General features: G+C 44.0%; 2 protein-coding genes and 1 long non-coding RNA gene across 4 annotated transcripts; 2 read left to right on the top strand and 1 right to left on the bottom strand.

Annotated features, from left to right (window-relative positions):
* Positions 1–935: 935 nt before the first annotated feature.
* LOC118384060 (proheparin-binding EGF-like growth factor) lies at positions 936–6978 on the bottom strand. Its single transcript, XM_052514732.1, has 6 exons — positions 6162–6978; positions 4928–5164; positions 3888–4080; positions 3392–3550; positions 2802–2890; positions 936–2594 (listed from the first exon to the last, which is right to left on the bottom strand). Exons 1-5 carry the CDS (start codon positions 6202–6204, stop codon positions 2818–2820), a joined length of 705 nt encoding a protein of 234 aa, XP_052370692.1. The 5' UTR covers positions 6205–6978; the 3' UTR covers positions 936–2594; positions 2802–2817.
* A 3164-nt stretch (positions 6979–10142) lies between these two features.
* LOC118381448 (RUN and FYVE domain-containing protein 1-like) lies at positions 10143–27883 on the top strand. 2 transcript variants are annotated; one of them, XM_035768396.2, is made up of 15 exons: positions 10143–10493; positions 12965–13135; positions 13353–13572; positions 13715–13900; positions 14043–14178; positions 23501–23602; positions 23713–23829; positions 23986–24153; positions 24283–24380; positions 24497–24616; positions 24701–24830; positions 24910–25004; positions 25662–25710; positions 25939–26016; positions 26889–27883. In XM_035768396.2, the coding sequence occupies exons 1-15, from the start codon at positions 10169–10171 to the stop codon at positions 27033–27035; spliced, it is 2142 nt and encodes a 713-aa protein (XP_035624289.1). In that variant the 5' UTR covers positions 10143–10168; the 3' UTR covers positions 27036–27883. The 2 variants fall into 2 exon arrangements, with proteins under 2 accessions (XP_035624289.1, XP_035624281.1); XM_035768388.2 differs by having other exon boundaries at positions 12962–13135.
* LOC127927961 (uncharacterized) lies at positions 15603–18618 on the top strand. Its single transcript, XR_008129728.1, has 2 exons — positions 15603–17415; positions 17448–18618. It is a non-coding gene; the product is annotated as an uncharacterized LOC127927961 (long non-coding RNA).
* Positions 27884–27919: the final 36 nt, after the last annotated feature.

Below are 27919 nucleotides of genomic sequence, written 5' to 3'. Positions count from 1 at the left end.
GTTCCTAGGCCGTCATTGAAAATAAGAATTTGTTCTTAACTGACTTGCCTAGTTAAATAAAATAAAAGTCACTGGAGAATAGCTGTCAGGTCTGCTTGTCATTTTGCCAGCCCTTCTGTCATTGGCATGAACACATGTCGAGAGGATTTATGGAAAGAGAAAATGTTCTTACGAAGTTAAGAGTAGACTTAAGTTACTTAGGAAATTACATAAGAGGGAACTCTTCAGAACGCTTGCTGGCTGCACATCCTGAAGGTGACCCTTGGCCAGGATACAGGTGCTCTGGTTGAAAGGAGTAGCTGAAGCACGGGAGGGGAGGAGAGGAGGGGTAAAAGGGAGGGGGTGAGAATGGAACATAAATATTATCCTTTCTATAATTACAGCCAGTGACTGAAAGACCAAAAGGACACAGTAGTGTTGTCGTCCCAGACAGGTCTCTCCTAAGTATCACTTCAATATGAGGCCATAGTGACACACTCAATACAGGAAGTTAACCAGATAGCTATAATAATGGTGACCTTAACTATCAAGTTGAAGCCTAGACCATTAGTATAGAAATGTTATTAACTTATAATAACAGATAGAAGCAACTTGAGGTAAAATATATATATATATTTTAACTACCTCAGATCTTGAATCTTGATTAAGATGCCTTCCTTCCAATCCAAAACAACAGACCCTAAACTGACATTAGATCAGTGTCTAGAGGGAACTTTGTAGCATCATGATCCTAAGGTTAAAACACTCAGTGTATAGATAGCAACAGGATACAGGATATGAGTTATTACAGCTTTTACACATGCAGCCCAATTATTGGCAAAAAATCTGATCTGATTGGTCAAAGGACCAATTAGTAGAAACAAATCAGAATTGTTCTGTCTGTGTAAATGCAGCCTTCGTAATACAGATAATGCATAATACAATGACTTCGGGGATTCAGAGAAAAAAATACTTTATTTTCTGAGAAGAAAAACATTTTTTTTTACTAGAAATCACTTCAAAACTGCAGGTTGTGTCCAGGATGTTTTTCTAGGGGAGGGTTATTCGTTTTTAAAAAGGCTGAACACTTGAATGAATTCACATTTGATCATGATCTTAGCATGGATCTCAGTGTATATTACAGTACAGTAAATATCCATATTATAGTAACTATAGTATATCCCTAACCACACCCACCATGCTAAAACAAGACAACACAACTGGCATGGTAACAGAAATTGGAGATAACATTTTTGGAGATTTATGTCCTACTAATTTCTCAAAGACAATAAAAAGTACACCACTTGTGTATGTTTCTATTTTCCAACACTCACTACAATGACTGAACTCAACAAGGCACCAGAGTTTGCATTGGATCTATTCCACATCCTGATTGTAATACAGAAATATTTAAACTGGATTCTAGATTAAACATTCTAGAATATTTCCTATATTCTATATTTTGGGATTCTAGAATAGAGTAAATTCTATTCAATTCACTTCTATGTCTGGATGTTTTGTGTGTCTTCTTCACAGAGTCAAACACAGAAGACCAATTCAACCACGTCATAATGGCACACACAGAGAGACCTGTCAGTGGTACATTGGTATAGTACAACACACTGTTGTTTATTGAATCAATCAATCAAGCAACCAACTAATCACAGTGGTGTGTGTTCTCAGCAGCCTGTACACAGAGTGCTGATATCAAAGTCAGCAATCAGGTGCATCTATGAGACCAAGAGAACGCTTACGTTCAAATGTCTATTTCTCCAAATATACTGTACACTTTTTATTCATTTTATCTTCATTTTCATCAATAAATATTATTTAACATTTAAATATAAAAACACAAGGATGACCTTATAGATAACCTTTACAAACTGGAAGTGCATCTTTGGTTGAAAGGAGTTAAATATCTGCATAAATATAGCAACATCACATCAATAAATAAATTAAAAGACAAATATATGGTATAAATAACAGTTTTACAGTACACTAGAAAACGACAAAGAATGAGCATATGAAGGAAAATACAAAATGCTGATTGGTAAAAACACTTCCTGTTGAAGAAAGACCATGGTTCTCTCTGTTTCTGGCAGATGAAGAGAAGATGGTGTCCTTTTAGGCTGAGACTCCTGGTAGTCTTTTTTAACATAGCCAAGAAGCAGCACTGATCCAGGGACGTTTCCACAAAGCATCTCTGATAGGAGTGTGCTGATATAGGGCCTGTCAATATAATGTTATTCACAATGATCTAAAGGCAAAACTGATCCAAGATCAGCTCTCCTTCCTCGAGACACTTTGTGGATACGGGCCCAGAAATGTTCCTTCTCTTCATCTCAGCTTCCATATTGTCATCACCACTCCAGTCTTTTCTCCCAGCCAATCAGAGTTCCAGTTTTAGCCAGGCTCTCTCCTGATAGGTTGCAGGGCTTACCGCAGAATCGAGCTACCCAATCACATCTGTTCATCAGTGAGATGGGTTGGGGCTATGTGTCCAGGTCACAGCCATCCAGTCCCCCTCTCTGCCATACCTTCCAGGTCTTTCTGCGTTCTCTCTTGGCTTTTTTTCACTTCTTTTCTATTTTGAGGTAGAATTTCCCTATCCTGTCCTGAAATAAAAGACACAATAAGCAATCAAGTTTCTTTCAACACTCAGACCGTGTGAAAACAAAACCCAGACTAATCTTTCACAATCATACTGTAATGTTATGATGACATTTTACTTTCTGTCTAACTCCTATCAATTTAGGAGGGGAACTAACATTTCAGTTCAGGACTTGAAAAGAGAGGAGTTTGGTGTTTCCTTGGTAACTCACCCTTCTCTCCAGCTCTTCAATGGTTGGGTGCTGATCCCAGTTTGACCTTCTCCTCGTGCTCTATGTCGTACGCTCCTCGCTTGTGAAACCTGGAGAAAAACAACAGGGTTAAGACCTGTGGATCCTGGAAATGTTTTGGAACAACAACAGCACCTGTGGTTACAATAATTATTGTTGTCAGGTGAGAACAATAGCGCTAAACTATAACCATGCTGATCTACCCTGTCATGTTTGTTATAGCCTCATTTCCCATTCCTCTACATTCAGTTAGGTTGTGTACTATTTCCTGTTTGTCCATTTCCACAATACAGTGCCAATACTGACTGTATCAATCTCCAGCTGCTGCATAATGCATTGTGTCATACAGCTGTACCGGTGGTGTGTGTGTGTGTATGTGTGTGTGTGTGTGTGTGTGTGTGTGTGTGTGTGTGTGTGTGTGTGTGTGTGTGTGTGTGTGTGTGTGTGTGTGTGTGTGTGTGTGTGTGTGTGTGTGTGTGTGTGTGTGTGTGTGTGTGTGTGTGTGTGTGTGTGTGTGTGTGTGTGTGTGTGTGTGTGTGTGTGTGTGTGTGTGTGTAGGCTGTAGTACTGACCTGAGCACCAGCAGCAGGCCTATGATGGTGAGACAGACAGAGGACAACACCACTGCCACCACAGCCAGAGCTGTGGTCCGGCTGTATCCTCCCACGTCCCTCCCCTCTGAAGCCAGCGTGAACAGGTGACACCGCTCCCCAGAGTAACTGGGACGACATCTGCACAAGGAGAAAAAGAGAGAGAGATGGAGAGGGAGAGGGAGAAAGAAAGAAAGAGAGAGAGAGAGAGAGAGAGAGAGAGAGAGAGAGGGAGGGAGAAAGAGAGAGAGAGAGAGAGGGAGAGGGAGAGGGAGAGGGAGAGGGAGAGGGAGAGGGAGAGGGAGAGGGAGAGGGAGAGGGAGAGGGAGAGGGAGAGGGAGAGGGAGAGAGAGAGAGGTGAGATGGTACTCATGCAACATAAAGTACAACAGGCATTTTGTTCCTCTGGAGACAGACAGAGACAGACAGAGACAGACAGAGACAGACAGAGACAGACAGAGACAGACAGGTTTCTTACATGCATGACGGAGCTTTGATGTCCCTCAGGTAATGACAGCTGCCATGGATACAGAAGTCCTTATACTTCTTCAGACAAGGGTTCCTCTTCTTTCCCTTTCCCTTCTTCCTCCCCTTTCCTCTCCTCCTCTTCCCCTCACTCCTCTCAGCTTCCAAGATGGCCGATGGGTCTTTAGGTTTAGTCGACAATGCAACTAAAAAAGAAAAGAACACAGACAAATTAATCCACACATCTAGCCAACACACCTCAAAGAACACAGACAACTGAATCCACGGATCTAGCCAACACACCTCAAAGAACACAGACAACTGAATCCACGGATCTAGCCAACACACCTCAAAGAACACAGACAACTGAATCCACGGATCTAGCCAACACACCCCAAAGAACACAGACAACTGAATCCACGGATCTAGCCAACACACCCCAAAGAACACAGACAACTGAATCCACGGATCTAGCCAACACACCTCATAGAACACAGACAACTGGATCCACAGATCTAGCCAACACACCTCATAGAACACAGACAACTGAATCCACAGATCTAGCCAACACACCTCATAGAACACAGACAACTGAATCCACGCATCTAGCCAATACACCTCATAGAACACAGACAACTGAATTCACACACCTTTCGCCAACACACCACAGATCTAGCCAACACACCTCATAGAACACATTTTTACTGTCACATACACCGGATAGGTGCAATGTGTTGTTTTACAGGGTCAGCCATAGTAGTATGGCACCCCTGGAGCAAATGAAGGTTAAGTGCCTTGCTCAGGGGCACGCCGGCAGATTTTTCACCTTGTCGGCTCAGATATTCGAACCAGCGATTTAACTAGAGGTTACATAGCAACAGGTGTTAAAATGGAACTGATTGATAACCTGCCAGATAAACTCATGAATAACAGTGTAATAAATTATAAAGGGTATTCTAATACATGTGTCAGTCAGGATTCCAGAACCTATAAACAGGATGATGTTTTACAACAGAGCAATAAACAAACAAATCACAGCGAGTTACTAAATACCTCGAGGTAATTCCACCTCATATTCCCCTGAGGCATCTTCTTCATCTTCATGGTAGTAATCATAGTACTCCTCATCCTCCAACACTGGACCCTCCACGCCGTGATGACTCTTCTCCCTCCCTCCCTCCATCCTTCTGTCGCTCAGGACATCCAACAGGTTGATAAATGCTGTGTGCTGCGGTGGCCTCTCACTCTCATACCTGTCCACCACAGCTCCGCTCACCAACCTCGAGGCCACTGGAAAACACAAGGTTAACGTGTTATCATTATTGATGCTACACCATTCAGTAGTCTGTGGTTTAGAGATGTACACTAGATTCTGACTGACACTGTGAGGAGTTAACCAAGTGAACAACACTGGTTGAAATGGGGTATTTTCAAGCAGTTTTGCTCACTGAGAACACAAGCTTTACTTTCCAACACAGTCATTCATTCAGGTGCAAAGAAAATAGAGGGGTTTGAGTGGGTAAGTTGAAACATGACTCTAGACTAAGAGTCCTGCATGAGGCCCCATGACCCCTTCAGGTGAGCCTATACAACTGGATAGTTGCATTTCAGCTCCAAGAACTGTGAGGCGCTCAAAAACATCATGCCTGTGCACTATTCTGTACAGGGGAGACTATAATCCTGCTTGGCTATGGTACACAACATGTTGCATAGACAGTATTCTGTACAGGGGAGACTATAATCCTGCTTGGCTATGGTACACAACATGTTGCATAGACAGTATTCTGTACAGGGGAGACTATAATCCTGCTTGGCTATGGTACACAACATGTTGCATAGACAGTATTCTGTACAGGGGAGACTATAATCCTGCTTGGCTATGGTACACAACATGTTGCATAGACAGACAGTTACCTAATGTACAAGAATATGAGTTAAAAATAAGTATATCCAGTTACATAAAGCATGTTTTAAAATAGAAAGATGACCACACTTCGTTCTTGAATAGCATAGGCTGGCCTACACCTTATGGAAATCATTAACTCTTCTTTTAAAAGTTTATGAGACATGCTCAGAAGGTCATGCTTGAAAAGTTCACACTCTTGTACAGTCAACAAGTGTAACTCCAAGACCTGTCTCTTATGAATACGAAATAGACCACTTAGGAGGAATCAAGTCTTGGAGAAACTAGTACCACCAATAGTTAATCAAGTGTTAAAGTATAAACGCTACAGAAAAGGAACTATGTCATCTGACTTGAGATATAAAAGTGTAACTGGATACTTACCAAAGGCATGGACGAGCAGGAGCGCAACTCGTAGAATCCTCATGTCTTAGAACTTCAAATCACCACCAACTGTAATTCTGCAAAAATCACTGTATGTCGTTTTCCTATATATTGTCCACGTACTCGATATTGCTACTCTTAAAAAGTTCCTAGTAGGCCTATGCCTTTTCTTCGTGGGACTTTCTTATTCAAGATGCCGGACGCGTCTCGGGTAGCAGTTTACGGTGGGGCACACAAACACAGCCGTGGCAGAGTCGGGACGAGTAGAAGGAGCGCCAGACTAAAGGCGTCACGATTTATATAGACTGGCTCGACCACGCCTCGACAGTAGGTAGGCAGGCTACTGTAATCTACACTGAACAAAAATATAAACGCAACATGTAAAGTGTTGGTCCCATGATTTATGAGCTGAAACATAATATCCCAGAAATGTTCCATATGCACACATATATTATTTCTCTGTAATTTTGTTGACAAATGTCTTTACATCATTGTTAGTGAGCATTTCTCCTTTGCCAAAAGAATCCATCCACCGGACAGCTGTGGCATATCAAGAACCAGATTAAACAGCATAGCCTAGTGGTTAGAGCGCTGGCCTAGTAACCAAAAGGTTGCAAGTTCAAATCCCCAAGCTGACAAGGTACAAATCTGTCGTTCTGCCCCTGAACAGGCAGTTAACCAACTGTTCCTAGGTCATCATTGAAAATAACAATTTGTTCTAAACTGACTTGCCTAGTTAAATAAAGGTAAAATAAAATGTTAAAACACAGGTGCACCTTGTGCTGGGGGACAATAAAAGGCCACTCTAAAATGTGCAGTATTGTCACACAACTCCACAGATGTTTTGATGGAGCATGCAATTGGCATGCTGACTGCAGGAATGTCCACCAGCTGTTTCCAGAGAATTGAATTTGGCAGTATGTCCAACCGGCCTCACAACCGCAGACCACGTGTAACCACGCCAGCACAGCACCCCCACATCTGACTTCAAACCTTTGGGATCATCTGAGACCAGCCACCCAGACAGCTGATGAAACTGTGGGTTTGCACAACCGAATAATTTCTGCACAAACTGTTAGGAATTGTCTCAGGGAAGCTCATCTGCGTGCTCAATGTCCTCACCAGGGTCTTGACCTGACTGCAGTTCGACATCGTAACTGACTTCAGTGGGAAACTGCTCACCTTCAATGGCCACTGGCTGTAAAAGTGTGCTCTTCGCGGGTGAATCCCGATTTCAACTGTACCGGGCAGATGGCGGCATGTGGGTGAGCGGTTTGCTGATGTCAACGTTGTGAACAGAGGGCCCCATGGTGAGGGTGGTACGGACAACAAACAAATTTACATTTTATCTATGGCAATGTGAATGCATAGAAATACCGTGACAAGACCCTGAGGCCCATTGTTGTGCCGTTCATCCGCCCCCATCACAACATGTTTCAGCATGATAATGCACAGCCCCATGTCGCAAGGATATGTACACAATTCCTGGAGGCTGAAAATGTCCCAGTTCTTCCATGGCCTGTATACTCACCAGACATGTCACCCATTGAGCATGTTTGGGATGCTGGTCAATGTTGCATTAGTATTTTTGCTCAATGTAATTATCACAACATGTTTACATGCTATACACCTAATTATAGTGGTTTGTATAGTTGAAGTCGGAAGTTTACATACACCTTAGCCAAATACAGTGGGGCAAAAAAGTATTTAGTCAGCCACCAATTGTGAAAAAAAAAAGTTCTCCCACTTAAAAAGATGAGAGAGGCCTGTAATTTTCATCATCGGTACACTTCAACTATGACAGATAAAATGAGAAAAAAATCCAGAAAATCACATTGTAGGATTTTTAATTAATTTATTTGCAAATTATGGTGCTTCGTAAGAAGCATTTCAAGGTCCTGGATTGGCCTAGTCAGTCTCCAGATCTCAACCCCATAGAAAATCTTTGGAGGGAGTTGAAAGTCCATGTTGCCCAGCAACAGCCCCAAAACATCACTGCTCTAGAGGAGATCTACATGGAGATCTACATGGAGGAATGGGCCAAACAGAGCTGGTGTAACTGGGTCAGGTTTTCGGTCTCCTTGCTCGCACATGCTTTTTCAGTTCTGCCCACACATTTTCTATAGGATTGAGGTCAGGGCTTTGTGTTGGCACCTCCAATACCTTGACTTTGTTGTCCTTAAGCCATTTTGCCACAACTTTGGAAGTATGCTTGGGGTCATTGTCCATTTGGAAGACCCATATTGGGGTTTTGGAGCAGTGGCTTCTTCCTTGCTGAGCGGCCTTTCAGGTTATGTCAATATAGGACTTGTTTTCCTGTGGACATAGATAATTTTGTACCTGTTTCCTCCAGCATCTTCACAAGGTCCTTTGCTGTTGTTCTGCGATTGTTTTGCAGTTTTCGCACCAAAGTATGTTCATCTCTAGGAGACAGAACGTGTCTCCTTCCTGTATAGTATGACAGCTGCGTCGTCCCATGGTGGTTATACTTGCATACTATTGTTTGTACAGATTAACGTGGTACCTTCAGGCGTTTAGAAATTGCTCCCAAGGATGAACCAGACTTGTGGAGGTCTACAATTATTTTTTTGAGGTCTTGGCTGATTTATTTGGATTTTCCTATGATGTCAAGCAAAGAGGCACTGAGTTTGAAGGGAGGCCTTGAAATACATCCACAGGTACACCTCCAATTGACTCAAAGTATGTCAATTAGCCTGTCATTTTCTTTAATATTCCAACCTGTTTAAAGGCACAGTCAACATAGTGTTTTTAAACTTCTGACCCACTGTAACTGTGATACAGTGAATTATAAGTGAAATAATCTGTCTGTAAACAATTGTTGGAACAATTACTTGCGTCATGCACAAAGTAGATGTCCTAACCGACTTGCCAAAACTATAGTTTGTTAACGATAAATTTGTGGAGTGGTTGAAAAACAACTTTTAATGCCTCCAACCTCAGGGAGATGTAAACTTCCCACTTCAAATGTACTTATAGAGTGGTTTAAGCCATATACATGGGTTATAAAGTTACAACAAACGAATGTAGGCTAAATAAAAATGTGTCTAATTTTGTTGACTGCATTTTAGTTGAAAAAGATAACAGAAAAGTGCATTGTGTCACATCAGTGTAGCCTAGTGGTTAGAGCGTTGGACTAGTAACTGGAAGGTTGCGAGTTCAAACCCCTGAGCTGACAAGGTACAAATCTGTTGTTCTGCCCAGGCAGTTAACCCACTGTTAACCCACTGTTCCCAGGCCGTCATTGAAAATAAGAATATGTTCTTTACTGACTTGCCTGGTTAAATAAAGGTAAAATTAAATTAAAAAAATATTGCTGATCATATTGTGCCTCGTTCTGTATCATTTGAATGAATGTGAATAAAGGACTTGTGAAAAGTTAGCGTTTGACCTGTGACTACATTAATAGAAAAATATTGCAAATTATGACATTCGGGGTCAGTTTAATAATGGGGCACAGTTTAATACGCCTGGTCATGGACTAAAAACCATGGAGATTCAATGGAGATTCCCTATTGAAAGATCCACTTAGTCCAGGACTAGACTTAATCTATAACCTGGAAACCAGCTAAACATGTTTTAAACTGGTTTAAATCTATAATAATATGTTGTCAACCAAAAGCTACTGATCTGAATGCAGTTCAAGGTCTGTAACCTCAGTTTCATCATATACCTTCATACGCAATGGATACACACCTGAAGGACACCGGACAATATCAATAGGGACATCTAGTGGCTTGAAATGGATACACATCTATAACCTCATAAACATTGTCTGTTGTCCCCAATAGTTAGCTTCGCTTAAAAATGTCGTAACCTATTGTTTTGCCTATTTATATGGAATGAAAACACGTTAAACGATGTGAAACGAATCCAAGAACACTTACTGAATCACTGAAAATCATAACACGATTACTTTGGACTTCACGCAGGCATCATAGACGATTGCTCTGGCCTGCAGTCACATGTTCTATTAGTAAAAAATAAAAATGGCTGACGAGGTAAGGGAAACAAACACAGTTGTTGAAGAAAGCGACGTCAAAGAGGAACCCAAAGTTTTGGAAGTTCTTCCAGACAGCCACCCTGTTGGCATTAGTAGCGATGAAGAGGCGCCAATAGACAAACCGGCGACCGAGAGCAATTGGTCAACACCGATCCTGTCGCTGGCACGGAAGGCGACCGAGACTATAAGCAGTGGGGTCAGCTACGGTGCAGCTTTGGGAAACGCAACATCGTCGGGATCTGCCGCTAGCTCTCCTACCAGTCCGACTAAACAGAAGTCTACCGAGAATGACACCAACCAATACCCACCAGGCACGTAAAGGTTATTGTATTTCACGCCCATATGGAAGCATATAAACTTACTAGGGAGTTACGTGCTGAACTACTTCACTCTTCTGCATCGCTGCTGTCAACACAGCACATGACTCCTGCCTGGCGAGGAAATTAGAATGACATGCTTAAGCAATATAAATCTAGACTAACAGTCTATATCTAAGTACAAAAATAGTAAAATAAATCAACATAAATATGGGTTGTATTTACAATGGTGTTTGTTCTTCACTGGTTGCCCTTTTTCTTGTGGCAACAGGTCGCAAATCTTGCTGCTGTGATGGCACACTGGCATTTCACCCAATAGATTGTTTTTTAAATTATTTGTGGGTCTGTGTAATCTGAGGGAAATATGTGTCTCTAATATGGTCATACATTTGGCAGGGGGTTAGGAAGTGCAGCTCAGTTTCCACCTCATTTAGTGAGCAGTGTGCACATAGCCCATCTTCTCTTGAGAGCCATGTCTGCCTACAGCGGCCTTCTCAATAGCAAGGCTATGTTCACTGAGTCTGTACATAGTCAAAGCTTTCCTTAATGTTGGGTCAGTCACAGTGGTCATGTATTCTGTCACTGTGTACTCTGTTTAGGGCCAAATAGAATTCTAGTTTGCTCTGTTTTTATATTTATAAATTCTTTCCAATTTGTCAAGTAATTATCTTTTTGTTTTCTCATGATTTGGTTGGGTCTAATTGTGCTGCTGTCCTGGGGCTCTGTAGGTTGTGTTTGTGAACAGAGCCCCAGGACCAGCTTGCTTAGGGGACTCTTTGCCAGGTTCATCTCTCTCAAGGTGATTGCTTTGTTATGGAAGGTTTGGGAATCGCTTCCTTTTAAGTGTTTATAGAATTTAACGTCTCTTTTCTGGATTTTCATAATTAGAGGGTCTCAGCCTAATTCTGCTCTGCGTGCATTATTTGGTGTTTCACGTTGTACGCTGAGGATATTTTTGTCAAATTCTGCATGCAGAGTCTCAATTTGGTGTTTGTCCCATTTTGTTAATTCTTGGCTGGTGAGCGGACCCCAGACCTCACAAGCATAAAGGGCAATGGGCTCTGACTGATTCAAGTATTTTTTTGCCAGATCCTAATTCGTATGTTGAATTTTATGTTCCTTTTGATGGCATAGAAGTCCCTTCTTGCCTTGTATCTCAGATCGTTCACAGATTTGTGGAAGTTACCTGTGGCGCTGATGTTTAGACCGAGGTATGTATAGTTTGTTGTGTGATCTGGGGCAATGGTGTCTAGATGGAATTTGTATTTGTCGTCCTGGCGACTGGACCTTTTGTAGAACCCCATTATTTTGGTCTTATTGAGACTCACTGTCAGGGCCCAGGTCTGGCAGAATCTGTGCAGAAGATCTAGGTGCTGCTGTAGGCCCTCCTTGGTTGGTGACAGAAGCACCAGATCATCAGCAAACAGTAGACATTTGATTTAAGATTCTAGTAGGGTGAGGCCGGGTGCTGCAGACTGTTGTAGTGCCCTCACCAATTCGTTGATATAGATGTTGAAGAGGGTGGGGCTTAAGCTGCATCCCTGTCTCTCCCCACGGCCCTGTGGGAAGATATTTGTGTGTTTTTTGCCAATTTTAACCGCACACTTGTTTGTGTACATGGATTTTATAACATTGTATGTTTTTCCCCCAACACCCCTTTCCATCAGTTTGTATAGCAGATCCTCGTGCCAAATTGAGTCCAAAACTTTTTTGAAATCAGCAAAGCATGAGAAGACTGTCTTTGTTTTGGTTTGTTTGTCAATTAGGGTGTGCAGGGTGAATACATGGTCTGTCATATAGTAATTTGGTAAAAAAGACAATTTGACATCTGTTCAGTACATTGTTTTCACTGAGGAAATGTATGAGTCTGCTGTTAATGATAATGCAGAGGATTTCCCAAGGTTGCTGTTGACACATATCCCACGGTAGTTATTGGGGTCAAATTTGTCTCCCCTTTTGTGGATTGGGGTGATCAGTCCTTGGTTACGAATATCGGTGAAGATGCTATAGTTGAGGATAATGTTAGAGTTTAAGTATAGACAATTGGAATTTGTGGTCTGTATATTTAATTTAGGATACCATCAACCCCACAGGCCTTTTTGGATTGGAGGGTTTGTATTTTGTCTTTTAGTTCATTCCAGGTAATTGGAGAATCCAGTGGATTCTGGTAGTCTTTAATAGTTGATTCTAGGATTTATATTTGATCATGTATATGTTTTTACTGTTTGTTCTTTGGCTCCATAACAAACAGATTGGAGAAGTGGTTTATCCATACAACTCCATTTTGGAGAAGTGGTTTATCCATACAACTCCATTTTGGAGAAGTGGTTTATCCATACAACTCCATTTTGGAAAGATAACTCTTTGTGTTGTTTGTTTAGAGTTTTTCTCAAAGGGGTTAGATTCTATGGATTCTTCAATTACATTGAGCAATTTCTCTCTCTCGTTCTCTCTGTCTGTAGCAGTGAAGGACCATATGGCTGTGGAGCGCTCCAACCTGTACAGTATGATGAAGCTGAGTATTAAGGGTCTGATCCAGTCTTCTCTGAGTCTGGGCAGAACCCTGGACTCTGACTACCCGCCTCTGCAGCAGTTCTTTGTGGTTCTGGAGCAGTGCCTCAAACACGGACTGAAAGGTGAGACTTGCTCTAGAACAGGGGTGACAGGACAACCCTCAGTCTGGAGCGCTACTAGGTGTGTTGCGGACTTGATTAGCTCAGTCAGTTTTGTTACTGCAGTGCTGGAGTGAAAGCCTGCACAACCAATTGCTGTAGCATTCTTGCGGCACTAGTTTCCACCCTTTGAACACAACCTAAACATTCTCCTTTCTTCTCTTTCTCTCTCCCTCTGTAGTGAAGAAGTCATTCATCAATCAGAATAAGTCTATCTGGGGTCCTCTGGAGCTGGTTCAGAAGCTGTGTCCTGATTCTACTGATATTACCACCAGTGCCAGAGACCTGCCAGGGATAAAGACTGGGTTGGGTCGGGCTCGGGCCTGGCTGCATCTGGCCCTGATGCAGAAGAAATTGTCTGACTACCTGAAAGCCCTGCTGGACCGTAAAGACATCCTAGGGTGAGTACAGCACAAGGCTCTGTTGCTAGAACTGAATCCGTGTAATAAACATGTAATACCGCTAAGCATTTTGAGTCTATTCATGTTTACAGTAGTTATTATATCTATCTTAGGAAATCTCTCTGCCGCCTTCCTCCCACAGTGAGTTCTACGACCCAGGATCGTTGATGATGAGGGAGGAGGGGACAGTGATAGGAGGGATGCTGGTGGGGCTAAACGTCATTGATGCTAACCTCTGTATCAAAGGAGAGGACCTGGACTCCCAGGTGGGCGTCATAGACTTCTCCTTGTACCTGAAGGACCCTATGACCACTGAGACCACTAAGGAGTAAGTATGGTGTCTTTCCTCCCTCACACCAAACACACTCCTGTCTTTGTTTTGTCCTATTTTCCTTTCCTCTCACTTCTCTTTCTCAGTGATACAAAGATAAACCATCAACATAAACCACACTCCTCTCTCTCTCTGTCAGTGATGCTAAGTTGACGGCCATATTGGACCAGAAGCACTACATCGAGGAGCTGAACAGACACCTGAGCTGCACCGTCACTGACCTGCAGGCCAAGATGGACTCCATAGAGAAGACCAACAGCAAGCTCATTGAGGAGGTCAGAGGAGCTTCTGTGTTGTAGTGATTTATTAAGTTAGAGATCTATTTGGGATGCATCTCAATTCACTGCAGACCATAAGGCATCCCTAAAATCGTTCTTCTCACAAACACGTCTTTGCGTCCAAATTGTTTTGCCTGTAAAACTATTATTTCTATGGAAAGAAGAATCTCTCACGAACACGATGGTGTTCTCCGTTTTGCCCTACGACCTCCACAAGCGTCTTGGTACTCGTCTGAAGTAGGTACAGCCGATCTGCCAACTTCTGTCTGTAACGTCCCAACAGTTTGGGCTACACATTAATAGGACCCCTCTGTGGAAAGGTGAGTCTCTCACAAACACATACGTTTTGCTCTAGGATGCCCACAACCCCCACAAGGCTAGTCTGAAGTTAGCCAGATACCAGTTTAAAAAATGAATGGAAGTGTGTGTATACGACGGTATATGGAGATAGTGTAGTGCCTAAAATAAGGGGTTAAAGACATGTTAAATGTTTATCCATGTATGAAGCTATTATTCCATGTGTTTCTATGGGCTAAAAGCATTAAGGCCAAATTCAATGTTTTTATCCCAAAAACAATTAATGGCACAGGTGTCACTCATTCCACAGAAGGCAGAGTGTCTGCGAATTTTCGCTCCTCCCTTTTCCTTGATTGATGAATTAAGGTCACTAATTAGTAGGGATGGGTACCGGGCCGGCACCGGGGCTAAATTATGAAAGACTGTAGTATCGATAAGCTCCGATGTTATGAGTTCTTCTTTCAGGACTGGTGAAATTTAGAAAATACATTTCCTAATTATTATTGCTACATAAACATTATCTTGCACATTTTCTCATAAACCATTTCTAATTTGCAATAAAATGAAGACATTCATCTGTTGCATTTTTTCTATTCCCTATCCAGAAGAGATCTCTGACGCTACAACACACACACACACACACACACACACACACACGAAAGACCCTGCTCTTAATTAGTGACGATGGCGGAGAGAACTAAATGTTTAAAAGTGTTTGTTACACCAGAGGCGATGCTGACAATGTTCGTTGCCGCAATACTTTTTCTTGTAAGGGCGGAAACACGAGAAATCTGTCCAACTAAATTATGAGAACATGGGTTCATGATCAAAAGGAACCATTAGCCAGCTGATTGTTTAGCTATGGGTGCGTTCAGAAATTCAATCACCCATTTAAAGATCTTGTTACTTTTTTGTTAAAGTTGCAGCTACAATGAACTAACCCACTCCTCCCTCTAATGCCGCAGGTCCAAGCCAAAGACCAGTCCAAAGCCCCTTCACGCTAGCAGTTAGTGGGAGGATGACTTGAGGAGAGGGTGAATGAGTGACACCTAGCCATGCTCAAGTTCATAGTGAAAGGCCTACACCCTTTTGCAACAGTGGAGTCCAAGGGCTTTAGGTAACACTCTGTCAGTATACAGTGGGGCAAAAAAGTATTTAGTCAGCCACCAATTGTGCAAGTTCTCCTACTTAAAGATGAGGCCTGTAATTTTCATCGTAGGTACACTTCAACTATGACAGACAAAATGAGAAAAAAAAATCCAGAAAATCACATTGTAGGATTTTTAATATTTATTTGCAAATTATGGTGGAAAATAAGTATTTGGACAATAACAAAAGTTTATTTCAATACTTTGTTATATACCCTTTGTTGGCAATGACAGAGGTCAAATGTTTTCTGTAAGTCTTCACTAGGTTTTCACACACTGTTGCTGGTATTTTGGCCCATTCCTCCATGCAGATTTCCTCTAGAGCAGTGATGTTTTGGGGCTGTTGCTGGGCAACACAGACTTTCAACTCCCTCCAAAGATTTTCTATGGGGTTGAGATCTGGAGACTGGCAAGGCCACTCCAGGACCTTGAAATGCTTCTTACGAAGCAACTCCTTCGTTGCCCGGGCGGTGTGTTTGAGATCATTGTCATGCTGAAAGACCCAGCCACGTTTCATCTTCAATGCCCTGGCTGATGGAATGAGGTTTTCACTCAATCTCACGATACATGGCCCCATTCTTTCCTTTACACGGATCAGTTGTCCTGGTCCCTTTGCAGAAAAACAGCCCCAAAGCATGTTTCCACCCCCATGCTTCACAGTAGGTATGCATTCTTTGTCCTCCAAACATGACGAGTTGAGTTTTTACCAAAAAGTTATATTTTGGTTTCATCTGACCATATGACATTCTCCCAATCTTCTTCTGGATCATCCAAATGCTCTCTATCAAATTTAAGACGGGCCTGGACATGTACTGGCTTAAGCAGGGGGACACGTCTGGCACTGCAGGATTTGAGTCCCTGGCGGCGTAGTGTGTTACTGACGGTAGGCTTTGTTACCTTTTGCAGGTCATTCACTAGGTCCCCCCGTGTGGTTCTGGGGTGAGATCTTGCGTGGAGCCCCAGATCGAGGGAGATTATCAGTGGTCTTGTATGTCTTCCATTTCCTAATGTTTGCTCCCACAGTTGATTTCTTCAAACCAAGCTGCTTACCTATTGCAGATTCAGTCTACAATTTTTGACAGCTCTTTGGTCTTGGCCATAGTGGAGTTTGGAGTGTGACTGTTTGAGGTTGTGGACAGTTGTCTTTTATACTGATAACAAGTTCAAACAGGTGCCATTAATACAGGTAACGAGTGGAGGACAGAGGAGCCTCTTAAAGAAGAAGTTACAGGTCTGTGAGAGCCAGAAATCTTGTTTGTAGGTGACCAAATACTTATTTTCCACCATAATTTGCAAATAAATTAATAAAAAATCCTACAATGTGATTTTCTGGATATTTTTTAGTAGAAGTGTACCTATGATGAAAATTACAGGCCTCATATTTTTAAGTGGGAGAACTTGCACAATTGGTGGCTGACTAAATACTTTTTTACCCCACTGTATATTGAGTTGTATTCATTTTTAGGATACAGTAGTATAAAAGGGTTGTATGTTAGTCCCATCACTCCACAATACACAACACAATAATTCAATAATGATAATTCAACACAATCTTTTTTTTTAATGTAGGGAGATGAGCAAGGCACTCAACCCCAAATTTACCCCTCCCTCCAGGAGTTACCGCAGTGACACATTCATTCTATCTGGTGTAGAAAAGGCCAATGTGATGACTGAGCTGAAGGACGTGCCAAAGCTGGCCATCACATCAGACAGGTGGACCAGCCTCTGTCAGGACCACTGTCTCACTGTTCCAGTGCACTACACAAGACAGGGCAGTGTAAAACAGAAGGTCCTCCACACCAGGGCAGTGTAAAACAGAAGGTCCTCCGCACCAGGGCAGTGTAAAACAGAAGGTCCTCCGCACCAGGGCAGTGTAAAACAGAAGGTCCTCCGCACCAGGGCAGTGTAAAACAGAAGGTCCTCCGCACCAGGGCAGTGTAAAACAGAAGGTCCTCCGCACCAGGGCAGTGTAAAACAGAAGGTCCTCCGCACCAGGGCAGTGTAAAACAGAAGGTCCTCCGCACCAGGGCAGTGTAAAACAGAAGGTCCTCCGCACCAGGGCAGTGTAAAACAGAAGGTCCTCCGCACCAGGGCAGTGTAAAACAGAAGGTCCTCCGCACCAGGGCAGTGTAAAACAGAAGGTCCTCCGCACCAGGGCAGTGTAAAACAGAAGGTCCTCCGCACCAGGGCAGTGTAAAACAGAAGGTCCTCCGCACCAGGGCAGTGTAAAACAGAAGGTCCTCCGCACCAGGGCAGTGTAAAACAGAAGGTCCTCCGCACCAGGGCAGTGTAAAACAGAAGGTTGTTGTTCTGGGATTTGATTTGCACTTTTCGCGCTGAAGTACATTCATCTCTAGGAGACAGAACATGTCTCCTTCCTGAGCGGAATGACGGCTGCGTCGTCCCATGGTGTTTATACTTGCATACTATTGTTTGTACAGATGAACGTGGTACCTTCAGGTGTTTGGAAATTGCTCCCAAGGACGAACCAGACTTGTGGAAGTCTACAATTTTTTTTTTTTCTGAGGTCTTGGCTGATTTCTTTTGATTTTCCTATGATGTCAAGCAAAGAGGCACTGAGTTTGAAGGGAGGCCTTGAAATACATCCACAGGTACACCTCCAATTGACTAAAATAATGTCAATTAGCCTAGCAGAAGCTTATAAAGCCATGACATCATTTTCTGGAATTTTCCAAGCTGTTTAAAGGCACAGTCAACTTAGTGTATGTAAACTTCTGACCCACTGGAATTGTGATACAGTGAAATAATATGTCTGTAAACAATTGTTGGAAAAATGACTTGTCGTGCACAAAGTAGATGTCCTAACCGACTTGCCAAAACTATAGTTTGTTAACAAGACATTTGTGCAGTGGTTGAAAAACGAGTTTTAATGATTCCAACCTAAGTGTATGTAAACTTCCGACTTCAACTGTATATATTATAATTCTTTGCCTTAATTACTCTAAAATATAGACTCTTACCTTTCATTTGACACCCAATTTTGTTGTAATGTTCCTATGAACTTCACGTGTTGGTGCTCATGGAAATGACCTTAAAATACTACTGGAGACCTTACTCTCATCTGGTCAGAGCCTGCATGCTGATCGAGGATTACATTATATTTTGGATTATTATCAGCAATAGTTTTGGTAGTTTTGCTTTAAACAATCAGTATATATGATCATATACAGGGTAACTTTAATAGTTTAATAACTAGGACATCACTTTTGCTACCCGCACTGCATGGTCGAAGCGGGAGAAGAAGAGAAGCTCACTCCGAGTTGTCCAATGGCATTGAGGAGTACACCACCTCAGTCACTGGCTTCATTAATAAGTGCATTGATGACGTTGTCCCCGCAGTGACTGTACATACATATCCCAAACAGAAGCCATGGATTACAAGCAACATCTGCACCGAGCTAAAGGCTAGAGCTGCCGCTTTCAAGGAGCTGGGCACTAATCCAGACACTTATAAGAAATCCTGCTATACCCTCAGATGAGGCAAAGCGTCAATACAAGACTAAGATTGAATCATACTACACCGGCCGGATTTGACGCTCGTTGGATGTGGCAGGGCTTGCAAACTATTATGGACTACAAAGGGAAACCCAGTGATGCGAGCTGCCCAGTGATGCGAGCCTACCAAATGAGCTAAATGCCTTTTATTCTCACTTCGAGGCAAGCAACACTGAAGCATGCATGAGAGCACCAGCTATTCCGGACGACTGTATGATCACGTTCTCCGTAGCCGACGTGAACAAGACTTTTAAACAGGTCAACATTCAGCGGAGACAGACGGATTAACAGGAAGTGTACTCCGAGCATGCGCGGAACATCTGGCAAATGTTTTCACTCCGAAGAGGGTGGTGGAGGGGTTAGTACATATTTTTTGTTATGTCTTCACTGACATGTTCAACCTCTCCCTGACTATATATATATATATATATAATACCTACATGTTTCAATCAGACCACCATAGACCCTGTGCCCAAGAAAGCGAAGGTAACCTGCCTAAATGACTCGCGTCGGTAGCCATGAAGTGCTTTGAAAGGCTGGCCACAGATGACGCAATGTCAATCCACACTGCCCTTTCCCACCTGGACAAAAGGAACACCTATGTGAAAATTTGGTTCATTGACTACAGCTCAGCGTTCAACACCATAGTGCCCACAAAGCTCATCACTAAGCTAAGGACCCTGGGACTAAACACAACTGGATCCTGGACTTCCTGGCGGGCCGTCCCCAGGTGGTAAGGGTGGCAACAACACATCTGCCACACTCACTGTTAGCACGCACCCCTGAGGGGCCCCAGTGTTTAGTCCCCTCCTGTGCTCCCTGTTCCTCCTCGATTGTGTGGCCAAGCATGATTCCAACACCCTCATTATGTTTTCTGACAACACAACAGTAGTATGCCTGATCACCGACAACAATGACAGCCTTGTTGGTCCAAGAGGCTTCTTAACAGCTTCTACCCCCCCCAGCCATAAGACTACTGAACACAGTTAATCAAATGGCTACCCAAACTATTTACATTGACAACTTCTACCCCCCCACACACAATTTGCTTCATGGAGCACGACACAACTCCTTCACATAAAGTTGATCAGGCTGAATGTGGCCTGTGGAATGTTGTCCCACTCCTCTTCAATGGCTGTGGAATGTTGTCCCACTCCTCTTCAATGGCTGTGGAAAGTTTCTGGATATTGGCCGGAACTGGAACACGCTGTCGTTCACATCAATCCAAAGACGGGGACGTGTCTGGTGAGTGTGCAGGCCATGGAAGAAAGGGGACGTGTCTGGTGAGTGTGCAGGCCATGGAAGAAAGGGGACGTGTCTGGTGAGTGTGCAGGCCATGGAAGAAAGGGGACGTGTCTGGTGAGTGTGCAGGCCATGGAAGAAAGGGGACGTGTCTGGTGAGTGTGCAGGCCATGGAAGAAAGGGGACGTGTCTGGTGAGTGTGCAGGCCATGGAAGAAAGGGGACGTGTCTGGTGAGTGTGCAGGCCATGGAAGAAAGGGGACGTGTCTGGTGAGTGTGCAGGCCATGGAAGAAAGGGGACGTGTCTGGTGAGTGTGCAGGCCATGGAAGAAAGGGGACGTGTCTGGTGAGTGTGTAGGCCATGGAAGAAAGGGGACGTGTCTGGTGAGTGTGCAGGCCATGGAAGAAAGGGGACGTGTCTGGTGAGTGTGCAGGCCATGGAAGAAAGGGGACGTGTCTGGTGAGTGTGCAGGCCATGGAAGAAAGGGGACGTGTCTGGTGAGTGTGCAGGCCATGGAAGAAAGGGGACGTGTCTGGTGAGTGTGCAGGCCATGGAAGAAAGGGGGGTCTGGTGTGTCTGGTGAGTGTGCAGGCCATGCCATGGAAGAAAAGGGGACGTGTCTGGTGAGTGTGCAGGCCATGGAAGAAAGGGGACGTGTCTGGTGAGTGTGCATGGAAGAAAGGCGTGTCTGGTGATGGAAGAAAGGGGACGTGTCTGGTGAGTGTGCAGGCCATGGAAGAAAGGGGACGTGTCTGGTGAGTGTGCAGGCCATGGAAGAAAGGGGACGTGTCTGGTGAGTGTGCAGGCCATGGAAGAAAGGGGACGTGTCTGGTGAGTGTGCAGGCCATGGAAGAAAGGGGACGTGTCTGGTGAGTGTGCAGGCCATGGAAGAAAGGGGACGTGTCTGAGTGTGAGCCATGTCTGGTGAGTGGCAGGCCATGGAAGAAAGGGGACGTGTCTGGTGAGTGTGCAGGCCATGGAAGAAAGGGGACGTGTCTGGTGAGTGTGCAGGCCATGGAAGAAAGGGGACGTGTCTGGTGAGTGTGCAGGCCATGGAAGAAAGGGGACGTGTCTGGTGAGTGTGCAGGCCATGGAAGAAAGGGGACGTGTCGCAGGCCATGGAAGAAAGGGGACGTGAGTGTGCAGGCCATGGAAGAAAGGGGACGTGTCTGGTGAGTGTGCAGGCCATGGAAGAAAGGGGACGTGTCTGGTGAGTGTGCAGGCCATGGAAGAAAAGGGGAGTGTGCAGGCCATGTCTGGTGAGTGTGCAGGCCATGGAAGAAAGGGGACGTGTCTGGTGAGTGTGCAGGCCATGGAAGAAAGGGGACGTGTCTGGTGAGTGTGCAGGCCATGGAAGAAAGGGGACGTGTCTGGTGAGTGTGCAGGCCATGGAAGAAACGTGTCTGGTGAGTGTGCAGGGGACGTGTCTGGTGAGTGTGCAGGCCATGGAAGAAAGGGGACGTGTCTGGTGAGTGTGCAGGCCATGGAAGAAAGGGGACGTGTCTGGTGAGTGTGCAGGAATTGTGTCCAGATTATTGCAACATGGGGCTGTGCATTATCATGCTCAAACATGAGGTGATGGTGGCGGATGAATGGCACGACGATGGGCCGCAGAATCCCGTCACTGTACCCCTGTGCATTCAAATTGCCATTGATAAAATGCAATTGTGTTTGTTGCTCGTAGTTTATGCCTGCACCATACCCTAACCCCACCGACACCATGGGGCACTCTGTTCACTACATTGACATCAGCACACCACTTGCCCACACAACGCCATACATGCTGTCTGCCATCTGCCCGGAACAGTTGAAACTGGGATTCATCCGTGAAAAGCACACTTCTCTTATCCAGTGTTCAAGTGGCCATGGAAGGTGAGCATTTGCACACTGAAGTTGGTTATGACGCCGAACTGCAGTCAGGTCAAGACCCTGGTGAGGACAACGAGCACGCAGATGAGCTTCCTTGAGACGCTTTCTGACCGTGTGTGTAGAAATTCTTCTGTTGTACAAACCCACAGTTTCATCAGCTGAGCCGGGTGGCTGGACTCGATCACGCAGGTTAAGAAACCAGATGTGGAGTTCATGGGCTGGCGTGGTTACACGTGGTCTGCAGTTGTGAGGTCGGTTGGATGTACTGTCAAGTTCTCTAATATGACATATGGTAGAGAAATGAACGTTGAATTCTCTGCCAACAGCTCTGGTGGACATTCCTGCAGTGAACATGCCAATTGCACTCTCCCTCAACTTGAGACATCTGTGGCATTGTGTTGTGACAACTGCCCATTCTAGAGTGGCCTTTTATTACCCCCAGCATAAGGTGCATCTATGTAACGATCATACTGTTTTAATCATTTTTTTGATATGCCACACCTGTCCGGTGGATGGATTATCTTGGAAATGATCACTAACAGGGATGTAAACACATTTGTGCACAAAATTTGAGAAATAACCTTTGTGCATATGGAATATTTATGGTATGTTTTATTTCAACTCGTGAAACATGGGACCAACACTTTACATGTTGCTTTTGTTTTTGGTCAGTATCCATCACTTACTAGCACCCACACAACTCAGCTCAGGGGCCTAGCTCATGAGATCCTTCAGCAGCAGATTACATTTTTTTATGGAAAAGTCATGTGTTTTGGCAACAAATGTTAGTGCATCGGATCGCATTGATTCGTTGCTCTAATCAAAACGAATTGCACCGACTCATTTCCAACTAAAACGTATCTGAGCCCATGTATGTAGATACATGGAAAGATTCACATACCTAGTTATAACCCTATTGTCTAGGGCTGTCAATAAAAATAAAATATTATTATCAAGTTAATTGCTAAACTTTACAAGAATATTGACGTCTTCATTTTGTAAGTTAGCAAAATTAGGTAAATTGAGAAAAGCACACTTTAACCTCAATGTCAACTTGTTTTTACATGGCATTGTAGATTTTAGCTGTATAGATGATCTGTTTAGATGTTTTCTGTGTATTTTAACACTTTCACACAATGAGATTAATCACAAGGGGGAAAAAGTGCTTATGGATGTGTTCTAACCCTAGTGCTTATGGGGGTGTTATAACCCTACATAGTGCTTATGGATGTGTTATAACCCTACAGCTGACGGCAGCGACAGACAGGATTAACTCTTTACGGGAGGAACAAGAAACCCTGAGACATGAGAATGAGACCATCGTCCAGAGCAGTCAGAAGAAAGAGGAGGTCGGGACACTCACTTCCTATGCATCTACAACCGTTTTCAGTCTGTACGACTGTCATCTAAGTCAGACAATATGAAGATATGGCATTTCACATCCTGTGTGACTTCCTAGGCGACCCTGGAGGACAGTGCAGTAGAGCTGGAGACATACAGACAGACACGACAGGGCCTGGATGAGATGTACAGTGTGGTGTGGAAACAGTACCAGGAGGAGAAACGCATCAGACAGGTGTGTGTGTGTGTGTGTGTGTGTGTGTGTGTGTGTGTGAGAAACAGCAAGATAAACAACTCTCTACATTTCTTTGAGATCCTAGCTAACTAGCATGTGTTATATTGCCTCTACAATAGGTGTGTGTGTTCCTGTACCTTTTATTCCTGTGTGTAGGAGTTGGAGAGGGAGCTGAAGCTGCAGGTAGGACTAAAGCAGGAGATGGAGATGGCCATGAGGCTGCTGGAGAAAGACACACATGAGAAACAGGACACACTGCAAGCCCTCCGACAACAACTAGACCAGGTCAAAACCCTCAACCTGCAGATGTTCCATAAAACACAGGTAACACACACAGACAGAAATACACAAACACACACAAGCTCACACAAACATGACACACACTCTCACTTACGCAGCAACACCTCTTGACAGAGAGAGTGTGTGTGTGTGTGTGTGTGTGTGTGTGTGTAGGACTGTGAGCGCGAGGCCCAGAGGAAGGAGGAGGAAGAGGGACAACTGGAGGAGAAGATTAACCAGATGGAGACCACCATTAAAGAGATGGAGCAGAGGTTTGTGTGGACGTGTTTAACCAGAAGTCCCCACAAGAATAGTAAACATACTACATTTGTGGTGTCCTTAATGGTTTCTGTGTTTTAACATGATTGAAAACTAATTGTATTTTCAGACTGCAGAACTCTGAGCGTGATCGAAGACAGAGTGACCAGACAGAGAGAGACATGAGGACCGAGTTGGAGGGCAGAGTAGACTCCCTACAGAAACAGCTGTCTGACCTGGACACACTGAGGTACGTATGGACACACACACACACACACACACACACACACACACACACACACACGTTGTGATCCACTCTCCCCTGTCTCTCTAGGCTGGGTCTGGAGAGTGATCTGCGCAGTGAGAAGGAGCAGAGACAGGCCATTCAGAGAGCTCTACAGAGAGAACAGGACAACAGCACCGAGCTACGCACCCAACTACAACAGATACAGGGGCTACACATGGTCAGTGTCTCTCTCACACACTCGGAGAGAGAAGTCTACCTCCCGTTTTTCTTCTGAGCTGGTTTCTGTGGGTTTCTAGGAGCTGCAGGAAGTTCGTCAGGAGAAGAAGCAGCTCCAGCTGACCTGTCAGGAGCAGGAGACGGCCTTACAGGAGATGGGCCTACACCTCAGCCAGTGAGTACTATACTAGACAGCCTTACAGGAGATGGGCCTACAGCTCAGCCAGTGAGTACTGTACTAGACGGCCTTACAGGAGATGGGCCTATACCTCAGCCAGTGAGTACTATACTAGACAGCCTTACAGGAGATGGGCCTACACCTCAGCCAGTGAGTACTGTACTAGACAGCCTTACAGAAGATTGGCCTATACCTCAGCCAGTGACTACTGTACTAGACGGCCTTACAGGAGATGGGCCTACACCTCAGCCAGTGAGTACTGAACTAGACAGCCTTACAGGAGATGGGCCTACACCTCAGCCAGTGAGTACTGTACTAGACAGCCTTACAGGAGATGGGCCTACACCTCAGCCAGTGAGTACTGTACTAGACAGCCTTACAGAAGATTGGCCTATACCTCAGCCAGTGACTACTGTACTAGACGGCCTTACAGGAGATGGGCCTACACCTCAGCCAGTGAGTACTGAACTAGACAGCCTTACAGGAGATGGGCCTACACCTCAGCCAGTGAGTACTATACTAGACAGCCTTACAGGAGATGGGCCTACACCTCAGCCAGTGAGTACTGAACTAGGCCCACTCCTAATCCTCTTAACATCCCTCTTCATTTACTTCCTTTGTTCCATCTGTTTTATCTTTGTGTGACTCTCTTAGGTCTAAACTGAAGATGGAGGATTTCAAAGAGGTCAACAAAGCTCTGAAGGTAAGGGGTTCCCTGTCCTACAGTAACACTTCCCCTAGCCCACCGTTATACCAAGTCTCTATGGAGTTTACAAGTGAAGAACAGACGAAACATAGAAACTCACCGCTGGTCATAGGGTCCTTCAGGTACAAGGAGAAGTCTATGACCCCCACATACACGACAGACACACGCTCACTAATTTCTGTAATAATTTGTGATTGAGCATTGTTTTCTGTCCGTGTCCATCAGGGCCAAGCCTGGCTGAAAGACGATGAGGCTACACAGTGTAAACACTGTCAGAAGGAGTTCTCTATCGCTCGCAGAAAGGTAAAGCTCTGTCCATCCATCAGTTGTGGACGATGGTCTGTGGCAAATGTAAAAGATTTATACTGAACGAAAAGAAACGCAACATGACAAAAATTTTACGGAGTTACAGTTAGTTCATATAAGGAAATCAGTCAATTGAAATAAATAAATGAGGCCCTAATCTATCGAGTTCACATGACTGGGTAGGGGTGTAGCCACGGGTGGAACCTGGAGGGAATAGGCCCACTAAATCAGAATGAGTTATTCCCCACAAAAGGACTTTATTTCAGACAGCAATACTCCTCAGTTTCATCAGCTGTCCGGGTGTCTGGTCTCAGACAATCCCACAGGTGAAGCCGGATGTGGAGGTCCTGGGCTGGCGTGGTTACATGTGGTCTGCGGTTGTGAGGCCGGTTGGACGTACTGCCAAATTCCATAAAATGACATTAGTGGCTGCTTAAGGTAGAGAAATTAACATTGAATTTTCTGCCAACAGCTCGGGTGGACATTCCTGCAGTCAAGCATACTAATTGCACGTGCCCTTAACTTTAGACAAACTGCACATTTTTGTGGCCTTTTGTTGTCCCCAGTACAAGGTGCACCTGTGTAATGATCATGCTTCTTGATTTGCCACTCCTGTCAGGTGGATGGATTATCTTGGCAAAAGAGAAATGCTCACTAACAGGGATGTAAACACATTTGTGCACAAAATTTAAGTGTAAGCTTTTAGTGCGTTTGGAACATTTCTGGGATGTTCTTTTCACCTCATGAAACCAACACTTTACATGTTGCGTTTTTAAAATTTGTTCAGTATATAAATGCCTTTTTGAAACGCTCTCATTTGCCACAAGTGTTACAAATAGTTATACATTGTTTTCTCTCCCTCTCTGCAGCACCACTGTAGGAACTGTGGAGATATCTACTGTAACAGTTGTTCTAGTAATGAGTTGGCCCTGCCCTCCTACCCTCGACCTGTACGGGTCTGTGACATCTGCCACTCCCTACTGCTGCAGAGGAGCACCTCTTCCACCTCCTCTTGACACACACAAGTAGACCCTCATACACACACAAGTAGACTCTCATACACACACTCCTTGACACACACACAAGCAGACCCTCATACACACACACACGCAGACACTCAATCTTTCTTCTCTCGAGGCTGTGCTCAAAGCCCACAGTACTCTTGGTCATTGAGAACACATATTAATCCAATTTGAGCAGGAGATTTGGTGTGAGCTATAAAGTTGTTTCGCCACTTACCTGAAATTCGGGATGGAATTTTTTTGGACACTGTTGACTTTTGAACAGTAGAGGGTTCTACCCTCCTCTTGGGCTAATACTGCCTTCTCTCTTTTAAACTCATCTGGAGGGATTTCACTAAATAAGATCAATAAACAATAGTGAGTCAGCGGGGCTAATTGTTCATTGTTACGAACAAACTCCATTCCCAGTTATACTCCATATATACCCTCTAAGATGCCACATTTAAAATGATAGTTGTCGTTGAAGGGAGCCACAGGGTATTGGAACATCAGTGTTTGTTGTAATATGAATGACCGACTATGCAACAATCCCTCAATTGTGGGGACATGTTAGATGAACTATTTAAATTCAATACTATTATTGAAGGTCAGTTCAAGAATAGCAACGTTGATTGACTTTATTATAGTAATTTAGAGCAGAAGTTTTTCATTTAGCTTTGAAACAGTCTTAGAGCTGATTTATATAGATAGAATCATTAGAAAGTTTCACTTCGTGACACAAAGGAATGTTCTTAGTATCTTGATGTTATTTCAGAATGTATGAGTTTTATGCATACTAACAGCCAGGCCAGTCATTGAGCAACGTTTTCTATCAAGATATTTAATAAACTTATCTGAATGAGTTTCTTCTTTACTGTATAGGAAACTACTCACCTCAA

Source organism: Oncorhynchus keta, chromosome 4 (assembly GCF_023373465.1).
Source record: "Oncorhynchus keta strain PuntledgeMale-10-30-2019 chromosome 4, Oket_V2, whole genome shotgun sequence".
NCBI classification, from domain to species: domain Eukaryota; kingdom Metazoa; phylum Chordata; class Actinopteri; order Salmoniformes; family Salmonidae; genus Oncorhynchus; species Oncorhynchus keta.
Note: the sequence above shows the minus strand (reverse complement) of the source record. Positions and strands in the feature narration are given on the sequence as shown.